General features: G+C 42.9%; 2 protein-coding genes across 9 annotated transcripts in view; one reads left to right on the top strand and one right to left on the bottom strand.

The window, feature by feature from the left end:
* The window catches only part of PLEK (pleckstrin), a 133,652-nt gene that overhangs the window by 45,228 nt on the left and 60,535 nt on the right, over positions 1 to 27,889 (top strand). For 2 of the 8 annotated variants that reach the window (XM_089326353.1, XM_089326351.1), the window contains exon 2: positions 24,823 to 24,927. The exons of the other annotated variants lie outside the window; for them this stretch is intronic. The gene's annotated coding sequence lies outside the window, so the exon portion shown is untranslated. The remainder of the gene's footprint in view (positions 1 to 24,822; positions 24,928 to 27,889) is intronic. 8 annotated transcript variants of the gene reach the window in all.
* CNRIP1 (cannabinoid receptor interacting protein 1) lies at positions 36 to 26,967 on the bottom strand. Its single transcript, XM_002709827.6, has 3 exons — positions 26,205 to 26,967; positions 24,112 to 24,262; positions 36 to 1,031 (listed from the first exon to the last, which is right to left on the bottom strand). Exons 1-3 carry the CDS (start codon positions 26,381 to 26,383, stop codon positions 867 to 869), a joined length of 495 nt encoding a protein of 164 aa, XP_002709873.1. The 5' UTR covers positions 26,384 to 26,967; the 3' UTR covers positions 36 to 866.

Here is a 27,889-nt window from a genome sequence, read left to right as displayed (position 1 = left end):
CTTGTTGTTGCCCAAATTAAGAATGCAAGTCGGGGCACGATTTTCAATACCTTTATTAAGAAATATCAAAAGTTGGTTGCAGTTCCATACACAGTTTTACAAATTTCAAGTGAAGGGAAGTATAGGGTATCATCAGTATGCATGTTCGAACACTATGGTAGCTTGCCAAGAGGTGACCCTAAAATCCCTGTCACTTTGCTTACCAATGGTCCACATGATGCTCTCTCCCCATTTCCACTGTGCCAGAGCCCAATATCTTATGTTCCTTGAAAGAGTATTAAGTATTTGCCCTTTCTTTTTTTATTTTCCTTCCCTGTAGAAGCTGAGCTGCTTATGGGGTACACTACCTTTGAGTCCCATTTGCTGCAAACTATTACCTTGTCCCAAAGCCTGCTTTGGAAGCTGGCACACATTGCAGGCTACATGTTACATTAGACAGGGGCAGGGGAGGACCCACACACATTGCTTTTTTTTTTTTTAATTTCATATTGAACAAAAAAAGAGGAATCACTCAACCTGAACAACACCACAGTCATCCAGTGGGCTCCTCAAGTCCTGCACAAGCCTTCCAGTTCTGCTGAGCTCCAGTCCAGAGCCACCAACAGCATGACCAAGAATGAATGGATGCAGGAACACTGGCACAAAACACGGACAGGAGCATTCTCAGGGGTGGAACATCACGATCTTTTACATCAGGAATACTGTAACAGAGGGGAGTTACACTTTCGCAATCATCGGGACTAGTGGGTCATCTGTGCCAGATGGGACGCTGCCAAGGTGTGGGGTGCCTTCCTTAAGGCTTGTGCTGGTTGATCTGAGGATAGATTTCGGACAAGATTGTCCAGCAACATCAGGAAGCGCCCTCTTCAGAGGAAGGACTCCTTGTTCACCCACATGAGACTGCGTGTCTCATTGGGCTTGCATTCGTACTCAATGACAGAGAAGGGGCTTCCCCACTGGCAGTGGTCTCGCTTGTGGTAATTGTAGAACTTGACCTGCCACACTGTCTCAAAGGTCCCGATGTCCGTGAACTGAAGGAAAAAAAACATGCCCAATTAAAACCTCATTCTGCTAAGAGACAAGAGCAAATGTTTAGGAATCTATCATCAGCAAGGCCATCAAAACCTCTAAGTCTGCAAACCTTAGGCCTTTCCTTTAATGAACTTTATTACAGGAGAACTTTCCTAAAAACCTGCCCAGAAACCATTCTTCTCTATAAAGTCTTTTCTGGAAAGGCAGGTGCTATGGTACAGTGGGTGAAGCCACTGCTTAAGATGCCCACATTCCATATCACAGTGCCAGTTTGAATCCCAGCACTTCTGCATTTGATCCAGTTTCCTGCTAACATACCCTGGGAGGCAGTGGTGAAGGCTCAAGTGCTTGGGCCCCTGCCACCCACATGGAAGACCCAGATGGAGTTCTAGGCTCCTGGCTTTGGCATGGCCCAGCCCTGGCTATAGAGGCATTTGGGGAGTGAGCCAGTAGATGGAAGGTCTCTTTCTGTCTGTCTCCCTCTGTCTCTGTTGCTCTACCTTTCAAGTAGGTAAAAGTAAACATTTTAAAAATTATTTACTTATTTACAGAGGCAGAAATAGAAAAGATAAAGAGAATGAGACAAAGAGAGTGAGAGTGCTCCCATCCAATATTTCATTTCCTAAATGCCCACAGCAGCCAGGGCTGGATCAGGCTGAAGCTGGGCACTACATCCAGGTCTCCTACATCAGTGGCATGGACCTAACTACTTGAAACATCAGGGATGTCTTCTAGGGTCTACAGCAGTAGGAAGCTGGAATCAGGAGTAGACCCAGGATTCAAACACAGGCATGTTGAAATGGGATGGGGGCATCACATACAGCATCCTAACCACTAGGCAAAATGTCACCACCCTCCTACAAAACCCCATTGTATGAGTGGCATTTGCTGTCATATTGCATTTCACAAAAATAATTTCCAAATTTAATTTTCTGAAAACCACTCTTAGAATCTAAGAATTTCAGAGCTTGCTCTGTAAAGTCCCTGCACAGAAAGGCCACTGGAAAGAGGAGAGAAAAACATTTCCTGGCTGTCTGAGTTTCTACTTCAAAAGACAGCAATATAAAGTGTATCTATACAGCGTATCTACACATAAGATTTTATGCCTTTCTACTAGTAGTTTCAATTCTTTGGAAAAATAATTGACTGAAGGTGACAAAAACATTTTGTTGGAAATATTTGATTGGTAAGACCCTTCTTAAGCTATCATATATTGAGTGTTTATAAGAGTTCACGTCCATCTCTGAGGTTTAGATTATATATATGACCTGAAACCATAGTTGAATATCTACTGTGTATCTTGCAGACATACAAATGGTGTCAGCCATAACTCTTGCTCTTAAGAAGTTTGCATTCTACCTCCAGAAATCATGCCCTGCAAATCACTGCACAGAATTTTCCTGAGCCTAGATGCAGTCCTTTTGTAGCCTTGAAGAGGGCAAAGAATACCCTAGAGGCCACTGGGCAGACACTCAAGTGGCCTGTGGGGTTGCCTGACCCTGCTACCGCCTTCTGGAGCTATTTAGGGGATCTGGCATTAAACAACATGATGCCACTCGTTATTTTCTCCTCTGACCCTCCTGTCATGGGAGGGGACAGGACTGACTTGGCAGGATTGTTAGCCACATTGGGAGCCAGAAGACATGGAGAGGAGGAGGGCAGCGAGCAATAGGAGCCTTATGCTTTGCGGCTGATACAGGAGGAGGGTGATCAGGTGCTTCCCAGATTGCTTTCCAAGATGCTCTCAAAATTATATCCTGCACCATTGCCTCATCCTGATAATTTGATCCCAAAACAAGATCTGGGCTTTTCCTTTGGGAAATTTTCTTGACTTGAAATAGTAGATGATATACCTAGAGTCCAGAAACCTCGTAGGCATGAAAACAAAGTATATTTTTAAAGAGATTCATGGCTTAAAGATCTGCACAAGCATACAGCAATTTTATTCCAAAAAGCCTCAGATTGGAATCAACCCAAGTATCTAATCATCACTTGGTGACAGGTAAGTTTTGGTGTATCTATAAACCAGCATTTTACCAAGATAACGAAGGACAAGCTGACTTAGACAACAGAGATGGATCTCAAAGACACGTTGAACCAAAGAATCTATACCTCAAAGAATACACACTATATGAATAAAAATAATAAGTACTATATTCCATTTATGTAGAACTCTGTACAGTAAAAGAATATAATCCATACTACTAGGAAACATCTATGGTTTTCTAGGACCTGGGGTGAGAAGAGGGGATTGACATCAGTGTGTGGAGGGGACTTTTGGGCAGTGATGGAAGCATTCAGTATCTTAATGTAGGTGGTGGTTACATGGACATATCTGTACAGTGGTCATAACTCATTGGATTGGGGTCAGTACTGTGGCGTAGTAGGTCAAGCCTCTGCCTGTGAAGCCAGCATCCCATATGGGTGCCAGTTCATGTCCTGCTGCTCCACTTCTGATCCATTGACTATTCAGTGAGTTACCAGGAAACAAGTATTCTAAAGACCACTAATGAGAACAGGGTTATACAGCTCTTTAGAATGACAATTTGTATAAAGTTAAAGATGTGAGTACAACTGGGTTCAGTAATTCCATTTCTTATAATTTATTTTAAAAGAATATCACAAAATTTATAGTGAAAATGGAACATGAAATGTCCATCTTGAAGGTATTGATTATGGTGTATAGATAGATAGATATAGATATAACTGAATGTCATACAGTAATTTTACATGTAAAATATTTTTAAAAGGTTTTCTTTTATATTGTGACACGAACTAAGCAGAGTACCATTAAAATGTCTAGTACTGATCCAGTTAAAATTAGACTTTTTAGGGGCCAGTGTTGTGGCATAGTAGGTTAAGCTGCCACCTGCAATGCCAGCATCGTGTATCAGAGCTCTGGCTGGAGTCCCAGCTGCTCTGCTTCTCATCCATCTCCCTGCTAATGTACCTGGGAAGGCAGCAGAAGATGGCCCAAGTGCTTGGGTCCCTGCCACCCACATGAAAGACCCAGATGGAGTTCCCGGCTCCTGGCTTCAGCATGGCTCAGCCTTGGCTGTTGCAGCATTTGGGAGAATGAACTAGTGGATGGAAGATCTCTCTGTTGCTCTGCCTTTCAAGTCGATGAAAATCAGTAAGTAAACATTAAGGAAAATAAAATAAATAAACTAGCCAAAATGATAATGGTCACAGCCAAGAAAAAAACTTAAGGAGCTGCACTGTCTGAATAAACTTAAAACCAAAGTCTCCATCTAAAGATTTTCTGTAACTCAGGAGATGAAAACAGAGATCTGTTGAGGACAGTCCTAGCTACAGATCAATGTTTTAGTGCTTCTATTTGGTTTCTCTTTTGTTAATGTTGGATCCAAGGTCATGTAGAGGTTAACTTAAATGTTGGTAACTATGCATTTGTTTCCTAGCCCACACCCAGTTGTTAACTCCCATTAGCCTTCTTCCTATTTTTTTCTATTGGAATTCTATTTCCTGGTTGTCTCACCACCTTGCTCATAATTTCTTCTCATCTAGCTAAGAACAGATGGGGCTTCAAAAGCTGACATTCTTAATGAACAAAAGAAACTACACAGAATTTCCACTCCTCTCAGTCCATCTGTGCTTTCTAAGGAAAATCTACCTAGGCAGGCTCCTTAGGGATGCAGTTTATACACGGGAGCAATTCTGTGCATCTGTATAGCATCCTTTATTTTACATGATACTTCTACATCATTCAACCTTGATGTGCCTGATTTTGTCATCTCCACTTCATAGATGAAAAACTTAAGATTCAGAGAGGTTAAGTGACCTGCCCTAGGTCCAAACTCTATTGCCAGCTAATGGTAGGAGCAGGAAAAGAACTTATGCCTCCTAATTTTTACTTATTTTTTTTTAAGATTTATTTATGTATTTGAAAGTCAGAGTTACACAGAGAGAGGAGAGGCAGAGAGAGAGGGAGAAGTCTTCCATCTGCTGGGTCACTCCGCAGTTGGCTGCCACGGCTGGAGCTGCGCCGATCCAAAGCCAGGAGCCAGGAGCTTCCTCTGGGTCCCCCACGCAGATGCAGAGGCCCAAGAACTTGGGCCATCTTCTACTGCTTTCCCAGGCCATAGCAGAGAGCTGGATTGGAAGAGGAGCAGCCGGTCCTTGAACCAGTGCCCATATGGGATGCTGGCGCCTCAGGCCAGGGCATTAACCCGCTACATCACAGCTCCAGCCCTGAGATCTCCTAATTTTTAGCTAAAAGCTATTTTGCTGTACCAAACTGTTTAAGTAAAAGGGGTGAGTTAATGGACAGTTTCTCCTTTTTTTTTTTTTTTTTTTCTCCTTGATAACTTACATGAATCGCCACATGGAGAAGCTTCAATACATTGTTAAGGACTTTTTACAGTCCTCCATCCTTTCACTTCCCCAAATGTATGTTGAAGCCCAAATCTTCCTGATGATAGCATTTGGAGGTGGATCATTTGGGAGGTCATTAGGTCAGGTGAGTGGAGCCCTCATCAATGGGATTAGTGCCCTTATAGGAAGGGACCTCAGAGAGATCATCTTCCCTGCAATGTGAAGACAGAGCAAGAGAGTGGCTATGGACTAGGGAAAAAAGCCTCCCAGACACCTAGCTGCTAGAGCTTTAAGTTTTGGACTTTCAACCTCTAGAACTCTGAGAAAAAAATATTTGTTGTTTAAGTCTCTCAGTGTGGTATTAGGTTACAGCAGGTGAGCTAAGACTACCTGGACATTTTATTTGCCTTAGTATTCCTACAAGTCACAAGCATTAAAAAAAATTTTTTTTTAGAAAATTATTTGAGAAGTAGAAAGAGAGAGAGAGAGACAGATAGACAGACAGACATCTGCTGGTGCATTTCCCAAATGCTGACAATGAGTGGGGTTGGGCTAGGGCTGAAGCCAGGAATGCAATATAAGTCTCTCTTGTGGGTGGCAGGAATCCAGTTACTTGAACCATCACTACTGCCTCCTAGGGTCTGCATTAGTAAGAATGCTAGAGCCAGGAGCCGGATACCAAACCCAGGTATTCTGATGTGGGACACTGACATTTTAACTGGCTCCTTAATACTAGGTCAAACACTCACCTTCCTAGCTACATTTTTTTTGACAGGCAGAGTGGACAGTGAGAAAGAGACAGAGAGAAAGGTCTTCCTTTTTGCCGTTGGTTCATCCCCCAATGGCCGCTGTGGCCGGCATGCTGCAGCTGGCGCACTGCACTGATCCGAAGCCAGAAGCCAGGTGCTTCTCTTGGTCTCCCATGAGGGTGCAGGGCCCAAGCACTTGGGCCATCCTCCACTGCACTCCTGGGCCACGGCAGAGAGCTGGACTGGAAGAGGAGCAACTGGGACAGAATCCAGTGTCCCGACCGGGACTAGAACCTGGGGTGCCGGCGCCGCAGGTGGAGGATTAGCCTGGTGAGCCGCGTCGCCGGCCACATTTTTTACTTCTCAAGAAGTGTGGAAAATACCACATTGATTCCAAGGAGAACAAAGTCATTTGTTGTCCTTGATAACAAATTGGGAACATAAAGAGATTGTTTTAAATAATTTCTGTGGTCTTACACCCAGTTGGCAAAATGTCCCAGAATACTTCTTTCCATACAATGCAACTTCCTCTAGGAAACATATGAAACTCATCAAGACTTAATCAGGGCTGGTGCTGTGGCACAGTAGGTCAATCCTCCGCCTATGGTGCCGGCATCCCACATGGGCACCAGTTCTAGTCCCGGCTGCTCCACTTCCAATCCAGCTCTCTGCTATGGCCTGGAAAAGCAGTAGAAGATTGCCCAAGTGCTTGGGCCCCTGCACCCACATGGGAGACCAGAAAGAAGAACCTGGCTCCTGGCTTCGGATCGGCACAGCTCCAGCGGCTGCAGCCATTTGGGGAGTGAACCAATGGAAGGATGACCTTTCTCTCTGTCCTCCCTCTCACTGTAACTCTCCCTCTCAAATAGAAAAATAAAAATCTTAAAAAACAAACAAAAAAAACTTATTCAGAAATCCACTGATGGAACCACAGAGAAATTTAGTGATGGAAACATGTAACGTTATTAGTAAATGAATTCAGCAGAAGTAAGTATCTGTGACTTTTTCTGTTGTGTAATTCCAAGCCTCTCCATTTCTCTACTGCTTAAGGTTTTATTAGTAAGCATATGTTTTCAGTTTCTCTTAAATAGATTGGACTGAACATTCTAGGTCATAAAAATTATGTTGATATTTTAAGAAACTGTTGGGGCTGGTGCTGTGGCCTAGTGGGTAAAGCTACAGCCTGTAGCACTGGCATCCTATATGGGCACCAGTTCGAGTCCCAGCTGCTCCTCTTCTGATCCAGCTCTGCTGTGGCCTGGGAAAGCAGTAGAAGATTGCTCAAGTCCTTGGGCCCCTGCCCCCACATGGGAGACCCAGAGGAAGCTCCTGGCTCCTGGCTGTGCTTGCTCCAGCCATTGGGAACATTTGGGGAGTGAACCAATGGATGGAAGACCTCTCTCTCTCTGCCTCTGTCTCTCTGTAAGTCTGCCTTTCAAGTAAAATAAATAAATCTAAAAAAAGAAAAAGAAACTGTTAAACTTTTCCTAGGTGGTTGTACCATTTTTAATTCCCACCAGCAATAGAAGTGTTTTAGTTGTTCTGTATCCTTGCTGACACTAAGAATTGCCAATCCTTTTCATTTTTGCCAGAGAGTATAAAGAAGAAAGGATGTAAGATCAGAAGTCAGTAGAGAGGAAAAAAAAATGTATCAAAATTAAAATCCCTTTGAAAATGTCTTTGAAATTGATAAACCCCTAATAAAACTGAGCAAGAAAAATGATCCGTAACAGGAATGGAAGAGAACATCATTAACAGATTCTCTGGACCTTAAATTAGGAACACTTGATACCAAAAATGTCAGTAAAATGAGCAGATTCCTGTTTGAAAAACACAAACTGTCAATAGACCTCATAGAGTAAAGAAATTAAATTTGTAGTTAAAATTCTTCCAGATCCAAATGACTTCAATGACAAATTCAGACATTTAAGGGAACAAATACCAACTCTTTCAGACAAATACCAATGCTTTCAGACAACACAGGAGGGAACATTTCTTAATTCATCTTATGAAGCACACAAGATCTAACAGCAACACTCAACAGAAGTATTTCACTAAAGGGAAATTGCAGACAGAAATTCCTCACAGACATACATAAAATCTGCTTATAATTTTAATTGCTTAAGATATTAGTATATCAGAGCTTGCATTGTGGCATAGCAGGTTCAGCCACTGCCTGCAATGCCAGCAATCCCATCCAGGCACCAGTTTGAATCCTGGCTGTTCCACTTCTAATCTAGCTCACTGATAATACGCCTGGAAAGCAACGGAAGATGGTCCAAGTGCCTGGCCCCTGCACCCATGTAGAAGATCTGAATGAAGCTCCTGGTTCCTAACTTTGGTCTGGCCAGATCTAGCCATTGTGGCCACTGGGGAGTGAACCAATGGATGGAAGATCTCTCTGTCTTTCCTTTCTCTGTAACTCTGCCTTTTAAGTAAATAAATACAAGCAAATCTTTTAAAAAGGTATTAATAAATCAAATTCAGTAACACATGAGGCTAATACATTAGGATCAAGAAGAGTTTATCCTTGGAATTCAAGGATGGTTCAGTAATTTGAAAAGCTACCATATTAACAGAATAAAGGAGAAAAGGATATGTCAATAGGTGCAGAAAGAACATCTGACACTGCAATGTAATTTTATTCTCAGCAAACTAGGAAAGGAAGAAAAGCTTCTCAACTTCATTAGGGGACATTGATAAAAGCCCGATAGCTTATCTCATCATTAAGGTTCACAGATTTTTTTTCTCTATAAGATTGGAAACAAGATAAAGATATATGCTCTCAGCTTGTATTGGTAGTCTCAGCCAGTGCCTTAAGGCCAGAGGAGGGAGTAAAATGGTCTCCACTCAGATGAACAACCATATCTGCAGAAAATTCCAAGTAGTCTAAAAAGCCATCAGAATAAGTGAATTTAGCAAGGCTGCAGGATAAAATAACAGTTTATAAAAATCACTATATTTTGGGGCTGGTGCTGTGGTGTGGGTAAAGCCGCTGCCTGCAGTGCCGGCATCCCATATGGGCACCAGTTTGAGACCTGGCTGCTCCACTTCCAATCCAGCTCTCTGCTATGGCCTGGGAAAGCAGTAGAAGATGGCCCAAGTCCTTGGGCCCCTGTACCTACATGGGAAACCTGGAGGAAGCTCCTGGCTCCTGGCTCCTGATCGGCCCAGCTCCAGCCGTTGCGGCTATTTGAAGAGTAAACCAGTGTATGGAAGACTTTCTCTCTCTCTCTCTCTCTGCCTGTCTGTAACTCTGCCTTTCAAATAAATAAATCTTTTTTAAAAAAAAGGATTTAAGAAAAAAATATTTCACAAAGGCTTATACTCACCCTGAACAATTGGTATTATTTCCATAATTTCACCAATTTTATAGGTGAAAATTGCCATTACAATATTTGCATTTTGGTCAGTAGTGAAATTAAACCATTTTTCACATACTTGTTGCCATTTATGATTTTTTAAATATTTTATTTATTTTTTATTTGAGAAGCAGAGAGACAGAGAGAAACTCTAATCTGCTGTTTCACTCCCAAATGTCTTCAGCCAGGGACTAAAACCATGTCTTCCGCATGAGTATCAAGGATGCAACCACTTGAGCCATCTCGGCTGCCTCCTGTGGTATGTATTAGCAGGAAGCTGGAATTGGGAATGGAGCAAGACTCAAACCCAGGCACTCCAATATGGGATGGGGGTTGTCCCAAGTGGTAGCGTAACTATAACATCAAATGCCCATCCCTATTGATGTTTTTTGCTTATTTTTTCTATTTCCCACATTCCAAGATTCTCTCTTACTTACCGAGTCCTAAGAATTTTTAAATATTAGGTTGTAGCTCTTGCTAAGTACTGGCCCAGATGGCTGGCATGAAGACCAACTTATATATTTGGAGCGTGTGTGTAAGGCTACTTCCCTCCACGCATGCTCTTAGTCTCATAACAACTTCATTTGCCTCCCTGCCTTACTCCTCCAAACTCCCACCTGTCTCCAACAAAAGGGGTTATGACAATGATTTGTGCAGACTTAATCTCTACCTGGACTTTGGAGGGACTAATTGGAGAGTCAGTCACATTGAAGCACAAATCAGGACTATTTTTTGAAGTGGGAGTTGAGCAGTGTTTCTTTATTAGCTCCTATTACCAAGGCCTCTGGAATTATTTGAATAAAGAAATCACTGTCATTAATCTAAGTTAGATGACATTTGACTATTTCCTGACTTCACAAGCCAGGTACTGCTTTGGTGAGCAGTAAAGAGGGACAAAATTTTATTAAAGATAGCAGTAGTATCTGTATGGGCAGTGGCAGATCAAGGCAGACTTAGCAGTAATCTTTTTACCAATCATCATATACCTTTTAAATTAATATTTAATTTTATATTTTAAAAACATTTCATGTATTTGAAAGGCAGAGACAGAGACATGGATAAAGAGAGGCAGCACTCCCATCTGCTTGTTCATTTCTCAAATGCCTTTGACAGCTGGGGTGGGCCAGGCTGAAGTCCAGAACAAGAAACTGAAGGCAGGAGCTCAATCATTTGAGCCATCAAGGCTGCCTCCTGGGGCTGACTGTAGCAGAAAGCTGTAGTCAGGAGAAGAACTGGGTATGAAACCAAGGCACTCTTGAGATAGGACATGGACATCTTAACCACTAGGGCAAATGCCGCTTTGTTTATGATGTTTGACAGAAATTTTACATTGTATGTAATCAAAGTTCTCAACATTTACCTTTTGCTTTCACTTTTATAAAGCTTATTTATTCTCATTTAGCATTTTTAAAAGTTGACTTTTTCCAGCTGACATACGTTTTATAGTTTGACATCAACGTCTCTCCCAAATGGCCAATATTCCTAGCATCATTTACTCAATTAATTAAAAATGTAAAAGAGAAAGTACTTCAAAGTAGCTTTAGACTCATAAGCAAGACTCATAAGAATGGTGTGTGTGTTAAGAGTTGCAAGGATATTAACTTAAAGCAGGAACACAGGGGCCAGTGCTGTGGTGTAGCAGGTTAAGGCACTGCCTGCAATGCTGGCATCCCATATGGGTGCTGGTTCCTTCCCTGGCTGCTCCACTTCCACTCCAGCTCTCTGCTATGGCCTGGGAAAGCAGCAGAGGATGGCCCAAGTGCTTGGGCCTCTGCCCCAACATTAGAGACCTAGAGGAAGCTCCCAGCTTCTGGCTTTGGCCTGGTTCAGTTCCAGCTATTGTGGCCAGCTGGAGAGTGAACCAGTGGATGAAGACCTCTGTCTCTGCCCCCCCCTCTCTAACTCTGCCTTTCAAATAAATTAAATAAATCATTTTAAAAAGCAGCACTATAAGCACTTAAAATAGAATTGTAGAATTGTAATGAAGTCTGATAGCCAACAATCTGCAAATTGTTCATCCTTTCACTTGACATGACTGAGCACTGGCTAAATGTGGAAGAGTCCACTGTAAATGAAACTCTGCCAGGTGCTTGGAGGACAAGATGGGGGAATCTCCTCAACTTCTCTCTGGGGCCAGTATGGGTTGGGAGTACTAAAGCCATAACTTCCTGCTGCTGCTCCCTTCTGGGTCCCTGGTCTTAGTGGGAGGGATTTATACTTCTTTTGCTCTGGGTGGGGAGAAGGACTTGATTCAAAACTTCTTCCTAATTGGATCTGTAAAGTGAGAATTTCTATAATCTTCTTAGCAAAGTTTTTTTTTTAAACAGACACATGAAAATTGTATGTATTTATGGGTATCATGTGATGTTTCTATATATATATATATATATATATACACACACACATTGTATAATGTCCAGTGGGGTAAATGTATCTATCACCTCAAACACTGAACATTCTTTTAAATCACTGAGGCACAAGGACTGGTTGGTTTTAATGTGAGAATGATTCTGACTTAGTCTCTAAAAGAAAGATGTCGTCACCTACTGTAAATCTCGTTTGCCCATGCAGGCATCCACTGAAAGGTTGGAAAGCCTTAAGTCACTAGATGGTTTGAGGATATGGTTTGAGGCAACAGATTTGCAGTCTATAAATGGTAACTCATGATCCTCAAAGTCTCAGCAATAAAGCCTAATTCTTACAGATAAGGCAGGTGATTGATAGTTGACTGTTCTCAACAATGATTGTATCATATTTGGTTTGAGTGGTGGCCAAAGAGTATTTTTATCTTATTTGTAATAGGCTGATTATCAGGAAAGTGATTGAAAATGGAGATAGTGTTCTGATCAAGTAAGCAGCTCTAAGGTTAAGTTCAATTTTTCTAGAGATGAAGCCTTCAAGTGGCTTTAACACAATCCTATGACATTTTAAAGTCCTCAACATTTCGAGCTGAAGTATTAAACATTCTAGACACTGCACTCTTAAAAACTGAAACTTTGAGGAGCGGGTGTTGTGGCATACTGGCTTAAGTCACTGTCTGCAACGTGCCCATCCCAAATGGGTACCGGTTCAAGTCCTGGCTGCTCCACTTTTGATCCAGCTCCCTGCTAATGAGCCTGGGAAAGAAGCAGAAGATGGCCCAAGTAGTTGGGTCCCTGCCACCCATGTGGCAGACCTAGATGAAGCTCCTGGATCCTGGCTTTGGACTGGTCCGAACCCTGGCTGTTGTGGCCATTTGGAGAGTGAACCAGAAGATAGAACATCTCTCTATCTCTCCTTCTCCCTGTAACTCTACCTTTCAAATAACTAAATAAATTTTTAAATAACCAAACAAACTGAAACCTTGTGTGGGAGATCTGGAAGAAGTGCCTGGCTCCTGGCTTCAGATGGCCCCAACCCTGAGTGTTGCAGCCATTTTGGGAGTGAACCAGTTACACTGTCTGTAACTCTGCCTGTCAAATAAATTAAAAATATTTTTTAAAAAAAGATTTGCATGCTTTTTTTAAAAAAAGGTAAAATACAAGATTCAGAAATTTAACCAAATTTGGGGTCAGTGTTTTGGTGCAGCAGATTAAACTGCCAGCTGCGAAGCTAGCATCCCATATGGGCACTGATTTGATCCAGCTCCCTGCTAATGTACCTGGAAAAGTAGTGAAGGATGGCCCAAGTACTTGGGCCCCTACAGTCATGTGGGAAACCTGGATGGAGTTTGAAGCTCCTAGCTCCCACTTGGCCCAGCTCTGGCCATTGTGGCCATTTGAGAACTGAATCAGAGGATAGAGGACCTCTCCTTTTCTCTCTCTCTCTAACTCTACCTTTCAAATAAATAAATAAATCTTAAAAAAAAAAAAGATTTATTTATTTATTTGAAAGGTAGAGTTACACAGAGAGAAGGAGAGCCAGAGAGAGAGAGAGAGAGAGAGTGCGCTTTCATCCACTGGTACACTCCCCAATTGGCCACAATGGCTGGAGTTACACTGATCCGAACTCAGGACCAGGAGCTTCTTCCAGGTCTCCCAAGTGGGTGCAGGGTTCCTAGGGGCCATCTTCTACTGCTTTCACAAGCCATAGCAGAGAGCTGGATCGGAAGTGGAGCAGCCGGGACTCGAACCGGCGCCCATATGGGATGCTGGCACTGCAGGCAATGGCTTTACCTGCTACGCCACAGCACTGGCATAAATAAATCTTAAAAAAAAAAAAAGAAAGAAAGAAAGAAATTCAAGCTTTTTTTTTTTTTTTTTTTTTTTTTTAGATTTACTTATTTGAGAGGTAGACTTACAGAGACAGGGAAAGACAGAGAGAGAGGTCTTCCCTCCCCAAATGGCTGTAATGGCCAGAGCTGGGCCAATACAAAGCCAGGAGCCAGGAGCTTCCTCCGGGTCTCCCAGATGGGTGCAGGGGCCCAACACTTTTAGGCCATCTTCTACTGCTTTCCCAGGGCATTAGCAGAGCACTGGATGAGAAGAAGAGCAGTCGGGATATGAACCAGCACTCATGTAATGCTGGTTCCTCAGGCCAGAGGCTTAGCCTACTATGCCGAAGCGTGAGTTTAAGCAAATTTTAAAAGCAGCAGTAATCTCTGCATCTTGAATGAATTCTTTTTCAAATTACTTTACACATAGGCTTTTTAGAGTTGGTATTTTAAAAAAAATTTAAATTTTATTTGCAAGGTGGAGAAGCAGATAGACAAAGAGAATGATCCCATTCACTGATTTACTCCCTAAATACCTGTGAAGACCAGGGCTGGACAGAGGCCAAAGCCAGGAGCCAGGAACTCAATCTGTGTCTTCATTGAAAGTTGAAAAAGTATCATTGTATATGTTGTCCAACTATATATTCATTGTTATAATTTTAATGGTGAAATAGGATTCTATCATAATATATTATGACCATTAGATCACACCCCAGTTATAAGATATGCCAATTGTCCTTCACTATACTGAACAATTTTGGGCATATATCTACCTAAATAGGAGCAAAATTATTTGGCCAAAAGAAATGCAAATTTATGGCTGTTCCCTCATATGGTTATTTTTAAAAAGAAAGCATTATACATACTATTTTACATTACCAGTAATAAAGAAGATTATGGCATCATTAGGAATTATTTTAAATAGATTTTTCTAGTTTACTTTTAACTATCATTTTAAAAAATGCACATTTCTATGTGTTAATTATTTTTGTGGAAACTGTTCATGTTTAACCAATATATCTATTGAAGACTGGTATTTTTATTTTATTTTTTATTTATTTAAAAAATAATTTTTATTTATTTGAAAGGCAGAGATTTTTCTGTCCACTGGCTTACTCCCCAATCTGTCACTATCCAGGACTGGGTTGGGCTAAATCCAGGAGCTCAGATCTCAATTGGGGTCTCTCACGTGGCTGGCAGGGACCCAACTACTTGAGCCATCATTGCTGCCTCTCACAGTGTGCATTAGCAGGAAGCTGGAATCAGAAGTGAGTTGGAACCAGATCAGGCAATCCAATATAGATGAAGGCATCCCAAGTGGTGTCTTAATTTCCACACCAAACACCTGCACCAAAATTGGCATTTTATTTAAAAAATCATACTTTTAAATATAAAAAGTATCATATTTTTCTCATTATTGCTTTATTTTCATTTTCCATGGTGTAGAAAACATAACTAACTTAAATTTCTTATATTCCAGTATGATTTCTTGTATTTAAAACTGAAAAAGTTATTTTTCCATTGTTGGCAGTCTATTTTGACTTTTCCATAATTTTAGATTAAATATGATTTAACTTTCCCATTTAATTCAACCTCAATTTATATAACTATATTGCACATCATTTTATAAAGGACTTAAGGCAGTGCTAAGCATTTTACATGAAATTAAAAATATACAGATAAAAATCATGATGGAAAATAATATGAGCAAATTAAATATAATGCTTTGAGATTAATTTTGTTTCTGGGCTTTCTGGCTACCTATGCCAAAAAAAAAAAAAAAAAAAAAGGAATTTTCAGTTGTTGGTGATGTTAAGCTTTGTGCATAGTGGAATAAGGTCATGGAGCGGAGCATGACTAACTTTTCCTTCATGAGAAATTTAGATGCATGGCGAGTAAAGGTGAGAGACGTTTCTCTGTTTCTTTAAAGGGGTCCTGAAGTATCCAGGGGAACTTAAATTCAGCAAACAATTTGAAAATAACGGAGTTATTCTGCTCATCACTAGAAAGGAGAGGAAGATTACCAGTTTCTCACAAGCAAAACAACCAAAAAGGCTGTCGTTTCAAATTCTAAATAAAACAACTCCACATGGAACACTACAGTGCATTTAGCTGGGAATTATTTCTACACATAGAGATTACTTAGAGTAAACTTTCCTAATACTTAGAAATCTCAGATCCAAATGCAAGTCAGTGGAAGTGTTTGTAAACTTGTTTAAGGATGTAGCTTTTGATGGTTTACCTGAACTGTCCGTGGTATTTAATATTCCTAGAGATCTGAAAATACAGGTTAAAATTCTGCAGGAATGGTGCTTTCCTCAGAAAAACATAATGACTCAGTAAAACTCCCCAAAGGCAAAGTCATGAACTAAACTGAAAGTTAAAGATACTCCTCCAAATACTTTTGGTTCTGACTTTTATGGAGAAATTCTGTCATGCCCTTTACTGACAGCTAAAGCCAATGCTGTGTAAACTGTTTCGGAGCATAAACTGTAAAAAAGTTCCCAGCTCGTTCTGCAAAGCTATTAACTCTGACCCCTAAACTAAAGACTGAAAAAGCCTCCTAATTGTTCTTTGCTTGTCTGTCTTCTCATCCAACTTACACATTGGCCACTAGAGTGATTTATTTTATTTTAATTTTTTAGTTTTTGACAGATTCAATATAGTTCACAGATAAAATTCCAAGAATATAATGATATTCCCTTCCTCTGTCCCTCCCCATCTCTTCTTCCCACCCTTCCTTCCTCTCCTTTTCTTTTTTTGTTTCTTTTTCTAGTTTTTGGGATAACATTTTTAATTTAAATTACAGTCAAAGGATTAAGGTGCCACCAAGTGAAAGTTTAACAAGTAAAAAACAAAAAGACCTTAGTTTAGTGGGAATATTTGCAATAGGTATAAACTATAATTGAATGGAAAGATGACCATTTCACTCCTATACAGTAAATTGTAAGGTAATCACAGATCATTAAAACTATAGCATGCCAAGTCACCACAACACCAGGAAACACTGAAAAGTTTTTTTTTTTTTTTTTTTTTTTGAAGATTGTAATAGTAAAATGCAGTTACTGGGTGAGATTTACACCGATCATTTTATAAAATATGACACAATGTAGACAAAAACTATCTAAAGGGTTTAGAAAGAGGCCAAAGCACCACAGAAGCCAGAGCAGAGTCACCCTTGAAAGACCTGAACTGCTAACAGTTAAGAATTTTGCAGCTGGCGCAGCGGCTCACTAGGCTAATCCTTTGCCTTGCGGCGCCAGCACACCGGGTTCTAGTCCCGGTCGGGGCACCGGATTCTGTCCTGGTTGCCCCTCTTCCAGTCCAGCTCTCTGCTGTGGCCCGGGAGTGCAGTGGAGGATGGCCCAAGTGCTTGGGCCCTGCACCCCATGGGAGACCAGGATAAGCACCTGGCTCCTGCCATCGGATCAGCATGGTGTGCCAGCCACAGCGTGCCGGCCGCGGCGGCCATTGGAAGGTGAACCAACGGCAAAGGAAGACCTTTCTCTCCGTCTCTCTCTCTCTCACTGTCCACTCTGCCTGTCAAAAAAAAAAAAAAAAAAAAAAAAAAAAAAGAATTTTGCTTTTGGTTTTTTTGGCTGAGGGCGTGTCTCAATCCCTTGAAGTTCTGGCAGGAGAGACTGACAACAGCCTTACCTGTTGAAAGTGGCAGGCAGCATCCAGGCTGACAGAGAAGCTGGGAAAAAGTAGGAAATCCTGGAGGAAGGAGAGCTGCAGAGGGGTGAAACCTCAAATCTGACCATAGTGCTGTCATAACCCCTAACTGCATGTGTGGAGTAGTGGGAGGGTGATCCACTGAAAAAGCAGACAGACTGGCAAAGAATCAGTCTCTAGAAGATAAAGCTAGGCCGAATAAGATTTGTATGTTTACTGTTTTGTTTTGATTGCATTCTGAAAGCTAAGAAGTTGGAGCTTCACTGGCTTGACATGTCAAAGCAAAGAGTTTAGGGTTGGTAGAGCAGTTGGCAATGTAGGGGAACCTCAGAGTGAGTGGGTCGCCAAAATCTCAGTATAAAAGATTCAGTTCCTTGGTTAACTGCTGAACTCCATGGTCACAAAAATGGACCAGGCTAGAAAAGAAGCAACTGGAAGTTGAAAAAACTAAACAGAGATATCAGCTGCACCAGACTGCTGGGAAGACAGAATGTGACTATTTACCATTTATTGCCTCGCTATACAAACACAGTAATGTAAGTTGAACATCCTGATCCAAAAAATTCCAAATCTTCTATGCTCCAAAATCTGAACCTTTGAATGTGGACATGATTGATGCTCAAAAAGTTTTGGACTTTAGAGGTTTTGGATTTTTGGACTGGAGATGCCAAGCCAGTACGGCCTATGAAGATATTCTAACACCTCAGAAATCTGAAGCACTTTTGATTCTGAGCATTTCAAATGACAGACAATCTGTACACAGAAGAAAAAAAAAAAAAAACAGAAACTAGAATCAATATTATTCACACTGTTTAGTTTCCAGACAAAAATTCCCAGACATGGAGCACAACACATAACCAGGATAAAAATGGCTATAGTAACTTACTCTAAGTGGAGCCAGATGTTTGATTTATCAAAGATTTCAAACCAGCAATTTTAAATATACTTTGATAAATAAAGGGAAACATATTGAAAAGCAAATGAGTAAGGAATCTCAGAACACTAAAAAAATAATAAGTGAAAATTCAGGAGTGGAAAAATAACAGTGATAGAAAAACATTAGAATACAAGCACAATATAAGACTGGAAATAGAAGAAAGAATAAATAATGACTTAATAGAAACAGTCTGAACATTCTTTAAAAATATTGAAGGAAATTTAACAAACTCTTATGGGATAATACCAAGCTTTTCAACATATGTTTAGCTGGAGTTCTACAGGGAAAAAGAAATGAAGCTGAAAAAAACTTGACAAAATAATGGCTATTAATAGTCCAAATCTGATGAAAACATTGACATACAGATTCAAGAAAGTCAGTAATTCCCCACAAGGAAAGATACAAAAAAAAAAAAAAGATGCATCACAGCCAAACTGTTGAAAAACAGAACATTGTAATACAAAAAGGAATCATTTTGCTCTGTGATTTTGAATGTATTATACCTCAAACTGTTTCAACACAGGGGCAGGCATTTGGCACAGTGGTTTAAGCTGCTGCTTTGCATGCCCAAATCCCACATCAGAGTCCCACCCATCTCATGCTTCTGATCTGGCTTCCCGCTAATGCACTTGAGAGACAGTGGATGATGATCCAAATGTTTGGATTCTTGCTGCCCACATAGGAGACCTGGAGTGAGTGCCCCAGCCCAGGCCATTGTGGACCTTTGGGAAGTGAACCAGGAGATCAGAGCACTCTCTCTGTCTCTCTGCCTCTCAAATAAATACATAAAAAAACAGTAATAATGCAAGTTCTAAACATACTCTTCCAGGAAACAGGTGAATGCTTTCCAATCATTTAATGCATCCAGCATTACTAAAAACTAGACTAAGACATTTTAAGAAAACGATAGACCTATAGCTCCCAGGAACACAAATATAAAATTCCTCAACAAAATATGAATGAATCAAATCCAGCCATGTATACAGAAAATGTACCAGAACCATGTCTTCCCTGGAATTCAAGGTTACTTAAGCATTGAAATAGCAATGTAATCTATAAACAGAATAAACAAGAAAATGCCTGATGATCGCTTCAGAAGATGCCCAAAATATTTGAAAATATTTTACAACACATTCATGACAGAAACTCTCCATCAACTAGGAACAGAGGGAAATTCCTGATAATAAGATTTATAATAGGGACCAGTGTTGTGGTGCTGCCCCACTTCCGATCCACCTCCCAGACAGTGCTTCTGGGAAGACAGTATAAGGTGGCCCAAGTGCTTGGGATCCTGTCACCAAGTGGGAGATCAGGTTGGAGTTCTATGCTCCTGGCTTCGCCCTGGCCCAGCCCTGGCTACTGCAGCAATTTGGGGAGTGAACCAGAGGATGGAAAAATCTTTCTTTCACTCGTTCTCTCTGTGATTCTGCTTTTCAAGTAAATAAATCTCTAAAAAAAAAATTGTAATAAAAAATACCAGGTAGATAGCATCATGTTTAGTGCTGAGAAACTGAATGTTTCTCTTCAAGATTGAGGGCCAGGGCCAGGGCAGTGGTGCAGTAGGTTAATCCTCTGTCTGCGGTGCTATCATCCTATATGGGTGCTAGTTCTAGTCCCAGCTGCTCCTCTGCCAAGCCAGCTCTCTGCTATGGCCTAGGAAAGCAGTAGAAGATGCCCAAGTCCCGTGTGGGAGACCTGGAAGAAGCTCCTGGCTCCTGGCTTCGCCCTGGCCCAGCCCTGGCTACTGCAGCAATTTGGAGAGTGAACCAGCGGATGGAAGACCTTTATCTCTGTCTCTCCCTCTCACTAACTCTACCTCTCAAATAAATAAAAAAATCTTAAAAAATAAAATTGAGGGACAACAGTGTCACATTTCATTATTTCTACTTAACATCACACTGATGGTCTCAGCCAGTGCAATGAAGCCATAAAAAAAAAAAAAAGAACATAGACTGAAAAGAAAGGAAGAAAGCTGTTTTTATTTACAATTGATATGATGAAATATGTAGAAAATCCTAGAGATTCTTCCAAAAAAGTTGCTAGGATTATTAAATGAAGTTAGCAAGGTCTCAGGATTCAAGATCAATATATATAAATCATTTCCATATACCATATATGGTATTATTTCTATATACCAGCAATAAAAATTTCACCTATATTAGTATTCAAAAATATGAAACAGGGGCAGGCATGTGGCCTAGCAGTTAATCCATCAGTTAAGATGCCCATGCTCTACATTGGAATGTGTGGGTTCAAGTCCCAGCCCCAGCTCCTGACTCCAGCTCCCTGCTAATGCAGACCCTAGGGGGCAGCAGTGGTGGCTCAAGTAGTTTGGTTCCTACTACCATGTGGGAGACACTGATTGAGTTCAAGCCTCTTAGCTTTAGTCCAGCCCTGTACTGGTCTTTGAGGGCATTTAGGGAGTGAACCAGAGGATGGAAGCAGCTCTCTCTCTCTGCCTCTAAAATAAACAAAATTTTAAAAGTGACAAAGTTGGCCGGCACCGCGGCTCACTAGGGTAATCCTCCGCCTAGCGGCGCCAGCACACCGGGTTCTAGTCCCGGTCGGGGCGCCGGATTCTGTCCCGGTTGCCCCTCTTCCAGGCCAGCTCTCTGCTGTGGCCCGGGAGTGCAGTGGAGGATGGCCCAGGTGCTTGGGCCCTGCACCCCATGGGAGACCAGGAAAAAGCACCTGGCTCCTGGCTCCTGCCATCGGATCAGCGCGGTGCACCGGCCGCAGCGCGCCGGCCGCGGCGGCCATTGGAGGGTGAACCAACGGCAAAGGAAGACCTTTCTCTCTGTCTCTCTCTCTCACTGTCCACTCTGCCTGTCAAAAAAAAAAAAAAAAAGTGACAAAGTTAATGATTAACTTAACATGATATGTATAAAATATGTGTAAGCAATATTGTGATGTATTGAAAAAAAAAATAGAGAAGACCTCAATAGAAACATGGCGTGTTCATGGAGGGAGGGGAGAAAAGAGGAGAGTGGAGGGGAGGGACCACAGTGAAATAAACATTTGCACTCCCTCTCTTGTGCCATGTGATGCTTTGTGCTACCTTGGGACTCTGCCAATAAGAAAGCCATTACAAGATGAGGTCCCTAGCCTTGCACACCCAGAACTGTAAGAATAAATCTCTTATCTTTATAAAGTAGTAGGTTTTTCAATATACTAACCAAAGGCTTCTTAATACATTCAGTAAAATGGTCAGGCACAAAATTCTTGAATACTTACAATAAAAACAATGCATTTAAACAATGCAGTAGTGACATAGGAATAAGTAGGGCATAGCATAGATTAGAAAGTGTAGAAAAAGACCTAAAATGTTTGCCATATAAGAAATTACTATGAAATTGACCATTGAAGGAGTAAATTACTATGAAACTGACCATTGAAGGAGTGGATAATTTAGATAATTATATCACAGCATTATAGACAAATATATCTAACTTGAAAGTATGAATTGAAATATTATTTAATCTCTAATTCATCTGAAATTTAACAAATTACACAGGTACTATTGTTTGTATATGTATGCATAATTAATCTTGGAGTTAGAGAAAATCTTCCAAGTTGGATTCTAACTTCAAAAATTATAAAGGAGGCCGGCGCCGTGGCTCACTAGGCTAATCCTCCGCCTTGTGGCACAGCATACCGGGTTCTAGTCCCGGTCGGGGCGCTGGATTCTGTCCCGGTTGCCACTCTTCCAGGCCAGCTCTCTGCTGTGGCCAGGGAGTACAGTGGAGGATGGCCCAGGTGCTTGGGCCCTGCACCCCATGGGAGACCAGGAGAAGCACCTGGCTCCTGCCATCGGATCAGCGTGGTATGCCGGCCGCAGCGCACCGGCCGTGGCAGCCATTGGAGGGTGAACCAATGGCAAAAGAAGACCTTTCTCTCTGTCTCTCTCTCACTGTACACGCTGCCTGTCAAAAAAAAAAAAAAAAAAAAAAAAAAAAAAAGCTGTCTTTTTTAAACATGTAATTTATAAATGGTAAATGAACATGTCAGGATTTCAAATTAACAGCAAAAGAAATAAAATTAAAATATTCCACCTATCAGTTAAGAATATTTAAAAATGATTAATTGTACCAAGTGAAAGCAGAGATGATGCCTAAACACAGATGGTAGGCGTATCTATTGCCTAGTCTTTCTTGAGGTCAGTTAGGCAGTACTTACAAAATGCCTTAACATGCAAATTTCTTCTAGAAAATCTGTCTCAAGAAAATGTTAGACACCTGTGTTTTCTTTATAACACTGAGAAATAGTAGTAAGTAACTGAGAATAATTTGATACATTCATATGCTAGAGTGCAGAGTTGAAAATTATTTTCCACATATACATCTTTGGATGTGTATTTAACTTCCAAAGATGTACATAAGATAAAAGCATGTATATGTAGACTGATGCCCAGTAAATTACATACATATTCAATAACAATGGAAACAACTTTCTAAGAACATTCACCAAAATGTTAACAGTAGTCATCTCTTGCAGGGATTGTATATTTCTCCCATTTTTCTCTGTTGAAGATTTCTTGGTGGAAACTAGAACTCTTTCCAGAAATAGTTTAAATATAGGATACAAAGAATGGGCTGCTAGATTATTTCTTTATGTTATTGTGGTGGTTATTTTTGGTATCCAAGAAAGGTTGTATCTCACATCATCTGCACATCATCTTGTATACTTTAAATCATGTCTGGTTAATTAGAATACCAGATATAATGTAAAGGCTATGCTCTTTTGTTTGGGGAATAATAACAAGAAAAAACTGTACATATTCAGTATAGATGCATTAAAAAAGAGTCTTCAATCTCAGTTAAATCTGTGGATGTGGTACCTGCAGATATGCAGGGCCAAGTGCTTTTGGTGCTGTGCAACTAAAGTTCTGGATTAGCTCTTAGATTGCGTTTCTCAAAATGCATTCTACACACCATCCCTATGGAGATCATCTAGTATGCCTGTTAAAAGTTCAGTTTCTCTGGCCCTACCCTAGTTCTACTGAACCAAAAATCCTGGAGGTAGAACCTAGGACTGGTGTTTTAAGCAAACTCCTGAGGACATTCTTAAGCACAACAATACTTAACCTCTGAGATCTTCCCTATAAAGCTAGAGGGCAGACAATTCAAGGTTGATCTTGAACTTCATTCTTGACCCCTTCAGAGGCAAAAGGCTACCCAGTTTTCACAACAGCAGTGTAGGTGAACTTTCCTTTTCCTGTGTTTTAACCACCTTACTTCATCACCTTCATCACACACAATTAAACCTATTTCTCAACCTCTATACTGTCTACCAATTTTTTTTTTTTTTTTTACTTAGGAGCTGATATTGCCTAGCTATGAATATCTGTTTTATTATGTATATTATATTGCTAGGGCTAGATACTAAGAAGTTTATTATTTTTCATGTCATTCACTTTTTTGGACTCCTCCATCTTAAAGTAGATTTAAGTGGCACGATGTTATTCAAATCATTATTTTCATAACTAAAATACTGTGGGCTACTTGGAATCAGAAACTTTTTAGGGGCAATCATCTAAGTCAGTCCTGACATAGACTGTAACAGGGAAAACAGTGTGTCTTCCAGGGCTATCTGCTTTTACTTGTATGCCAGCTTTAAGCATCTATAGAATCAGTCTGTCATGCAACAGAGGATTGCATAGTTCTCTCTCTAGCAGACCCAAGAAGGACACTTAGCCCAATTTCCACAGGAAGTGGCTCCTGAGACACCTTTGGTAAAGGGAGATGGTGACTGCTTTCCTTTCCATGGTTTCCATCTGCCCTGGCACCACACTCCCATCCCCCACAGCTCCCAAGCCCCCACAGCAGGCCTTACCGGCATGGTGATCTGGATGGGCTGCCGTTCTCCACTCTTGGTTGGAGCCACACCTTCCGTGTCATACGTGCCAGTATAAACAACTCGGTCCCCCTCGGGCTCTTTAGACTTCAGCTCCAGCGGGACAAGCACACCACCGATGGAAATGTTCCTGCAATGGACTTCCATTGAGCAAATGTGGCAGCTGTTAGCTTAAGCACCCAGTCTTTGGAGCAAAACCCTAGAGAGGAAACCTACAGGATTTGGCTAATGGAAACATTGTGGAATGGAAGAAAGATGGAAAAGTTCAAGAGGCAAGGGTGGGTCACAGTCAGCCATGTGATCCTGGACTACATAATCTCTCTAGATTGACCTCAGGATTCTCACACAGAATTTCCACCCAGGGCCCAGCTGGGCTATCAGTGGTTCTCTTCGTTCACTACCCATTGAAGTCACCTGTGGTGATATTACAACCCTACCTGGACTCAGCCTTATGCCAAACCACTGAGATCAGGATTCAATTGGTCTGGGATGTAATCTGGGCCCTGGAAAATTTATTTCAAAGTTTTCTAGGTGATCCCTACGTGCAGGTAGGGTTGAGAACCGCTGAACTTGTCCTCTAATGTTTTTTCTCTTTCAACAACCAGGCATCCTGTAATTTGGGGGTCCTCTTCCTTCAGCCGACTACACCACCAGTATCCTCCACTGGCTCACTCTTTTGTCTGCTCACAGTGAAGCCCCTGGACCAGTAATATCTGTGTCACCTGCCGATTGCCCTGGACAAAATAAACTGGAAACTCTTGGATAGGCCCCAGCCCTGGATAACAAGCCCTCCAGGTGATTCTTACATACACACATTTGAGAACTGCTGAATTAGGGCACTGAAAAATCCTCCATCAAATTAAAACACAACAAGAAATAATAGTATTCTTGTTAACAGAGTAGTTTTTCTCTCAGCTTCAAAAGTAGAAAAATACCTGGGGGTACAGGGTGTGGAGGAACATAGAACAGTTAACTCAGGGGGAGAAGAGAAAGGAGCAGCATGGATTATATCAGATGCACAAAACCCTGGCAAATGGGAGGGCAATGGATGTGTGTGGAATATGGGATCACTGACAAATAGATGGGCCAGGAGCATTGGGAACCGGCTAGGTTTGTTCTAGGTTATTGCATTGGGGCTTGACACCTAGAAAGCTAATACAAGTTTATTGAATTAAGTTATAAAAATGTCCGACCGATTCAAAGCCCCCCCTCCCCACCCCCAATAAAATGGTGGATAGGATAAATGGACATGATAGGTATATTTCCTTCTTCCAGACTAGCCTTAGGTGGAACCTGAGCCATAAAGGGTTGCACCCACGGATTCCTCCCATGGGTTCCCACCCTGACTCTCCCTGGGGTCTACGTTCTGGGCGCATCACCCTGTGGTAGCTGAGCAGAGATAATCCCTGCCACGAATAAACCAAAAAACATCCTCTTGTTGTGAGGATATTGTTAATCCCAGGCACCATCTTCGGGTTGAAAAGACAACTCTGGGAGGAGGGGGAAAGGCTTAAAGCACGGAGCACCGTGAAACTAGGCCTGAGCAGAGGCTGCTGCCTGGAGCCGCTGGGTCCCCAGCCGCCTTAGGGCTCACGTAGCAGCGGGGAGCATCCCTCCGGGAGCGCGGGTCACCGCCCCTCCCCTGCCCTTACACCTCATTCCTCAGCCTGTCTGCCTCGTTCAGCCTCTTGGGCGGAACCCGGCGCGCCGTGGGGACCAAGCGCTGATTGCCGCAGGTGAAGCCGGAGGCCAGCTTCCTCCGACTTCCTCGCCCCGGGCCGCCCGCGGTTCCGCACAGATGACTGGACACGAGGAAATGTACAAGAACGCACACTCACAGCCCCTGGCTTCTCGCTGATTTAAACAGCCCCACTGCAGTCACCGTGAGGGGTGGGAGGAATACAAGCCGAAGACAGAGGAGGGGACTCCTCCCTTCACCCCCCAAATCCCTAGTCCGCTGGGCGCGGCTCGAGCTAGAGGGGCCCGGGAGAGGCTCCAGCTGCCCTGGGAACCTCGGACCTGCGCCCGTTCTCCACGCGCTGCCCTGCAGCCGCGGCGCGCCCCGCACTCACTCGACCTGCAGCGTGGTGGGCTTAATCTTCACCTCCACCTTGTAGGAGGAGCCGGTGAGCAGCTTGATGGTGCGATTCTGGCCGAAGCGCTGCCCGTCCACCTTGAAGAAGACTGGGCCGTCGTTGGGCTGGATGCGCAGCGCGATGGAGAGGCGCACGATGCCCGGCAGGTCCCCCATGGCTGGACGAGGGGCAGGCGCGGCGGCTCCGGGGGGCGGAGGACAGAGCGCGCTGCGACCGTGCGGCTGGAGCGCGGTGGGCGGAGAGGAAGCGCGGGGAGGGAGAGGGAGGTGGTGGAGGGGAGGCTGCCGCTAGGAGCCTGCACCGTCGCCGCTGTCCGCCCTGGTCTTTGAGCAGCACCTCCGGAGGCTGCGGCCCCCAGCCCTACACGGCCAGAGAGCGATCCCCGGAGATGGCTCCCGAGCCGCGAGAGTCCCCATCCCCCGCTGCCCGGTCAGAGCACCCGGGGGTTCGCGCTGGCCCGCAGGCCGCAGCGCAGATCGGCGCCTCTGGGGAGGAGGGAGTTAATCCTGTTTACGCAGCACAATCCCCTTCTACTCGGGAAGCGGACGTCTAGGCTCCTCCTAGGACGCGTCGAGCGCCAGCTGAGGATTGCTGGGGCAGGGGGAAGGCGCTGGGGTTAAGTGACTGCTACGCCAGGGAGCGGGACCCTCGGCCTCTGCACGCCGTCCGGTCCGGTCATCTACGGGATGTGGGCACTGTCGCCCCCAGCCAGTCAGGAGAAGGGGGAGAGGAGAAAGGGAGACGGAAGTGGGGCAGGAAACTGCTAGCCAGTGATTTAAATGTCAGGAAATAGTCTTTCCAAAGCTCAGGGGAAATGACCGAGGGAAGGCAGATTATATCTAGCGTGGACAGCGAACCACATTAGATTGAGAATGTGCGCAAGAAAAAGAAAACCACTATATTCAGGAGGCACACCTTCTTGTGCGTATGTATTTCCATTGTGCATAGCACTGTCTCAGTTTGACTGTGTAATGAATCAGACTTTTACACCGATCTTGAAGAATGAACTATTACCCGTGTGAAAGGCAACTGGCATGTGCCTACGGCATAGCTGGTGACAATGGCAAAGAGACGGGTTGGGTCAGAGGAATATTGGCAAGGCATGCCCTGCGACGCTGCGGGGTTGGGATTTGATTATTACGCGAGATTAGAGAGTTTTCGTGGCAGAAGTCGGTCGACAGCTGGAGACTTCAGGAAGCAAGGGTAGATCAAGGGCATTGGGGCTGTGCAGGGAATGGCTTCAAACAGCGGAGACGGAGCACCTGCTTCAGCACCACCCAGGTGGATAGTACCACAGTCTGTGCTCACACCTGGGCAGTGCAGGCAGGGACTGGTGAGAAATGGCAGAGATAGGTCTGTTTGGTAGCTTGAGTTCACCAGTCAGGATACTTTTCTTTAGAATTTATAATGATATATACGCAGGTAGCTTAAAAAAAGTTCGTGAAAAATGGAATAATTAAAAGGTTAAATTTATTTGGGGTCAAAAGTATTTGAGTTCCATGCACCTTATCATAATTAACATTTTCCAAGCCAGCGCCGCGGCTCACTAGGCTAATCCTCCTCCTAGCGGCGGCGGCACACCGGGTTCTAGTCCCGGTCGGGGCGCCGGATTCTGTCCCGGTTGCCCCTCTTCCAGGCCAGCTCTCTGCTGTGGCCCGGGA

This window comes from Oryctolagus cuniculus, chromosome 2 (assembly GCF_051225735.1).
Source record: "Oryctolagus cuniculus isolate XC-2025 breed Fujian yellow rabbit chromosome 2, ASM5122573v1, whole genome shotgun sequence".
Taxonomy (NCBI): Eukaryota; Metazoa; Chordata; class Mammalia; order Lagomorpha; family Leporidae; genus Oryctolagus; species Oryctolagus cuniculus.
The sequence above is the reverse complement of the archived record's forward strand: the minus strand, read 5'-3'. Positions and strand labels throughout refer to the sequence as shown.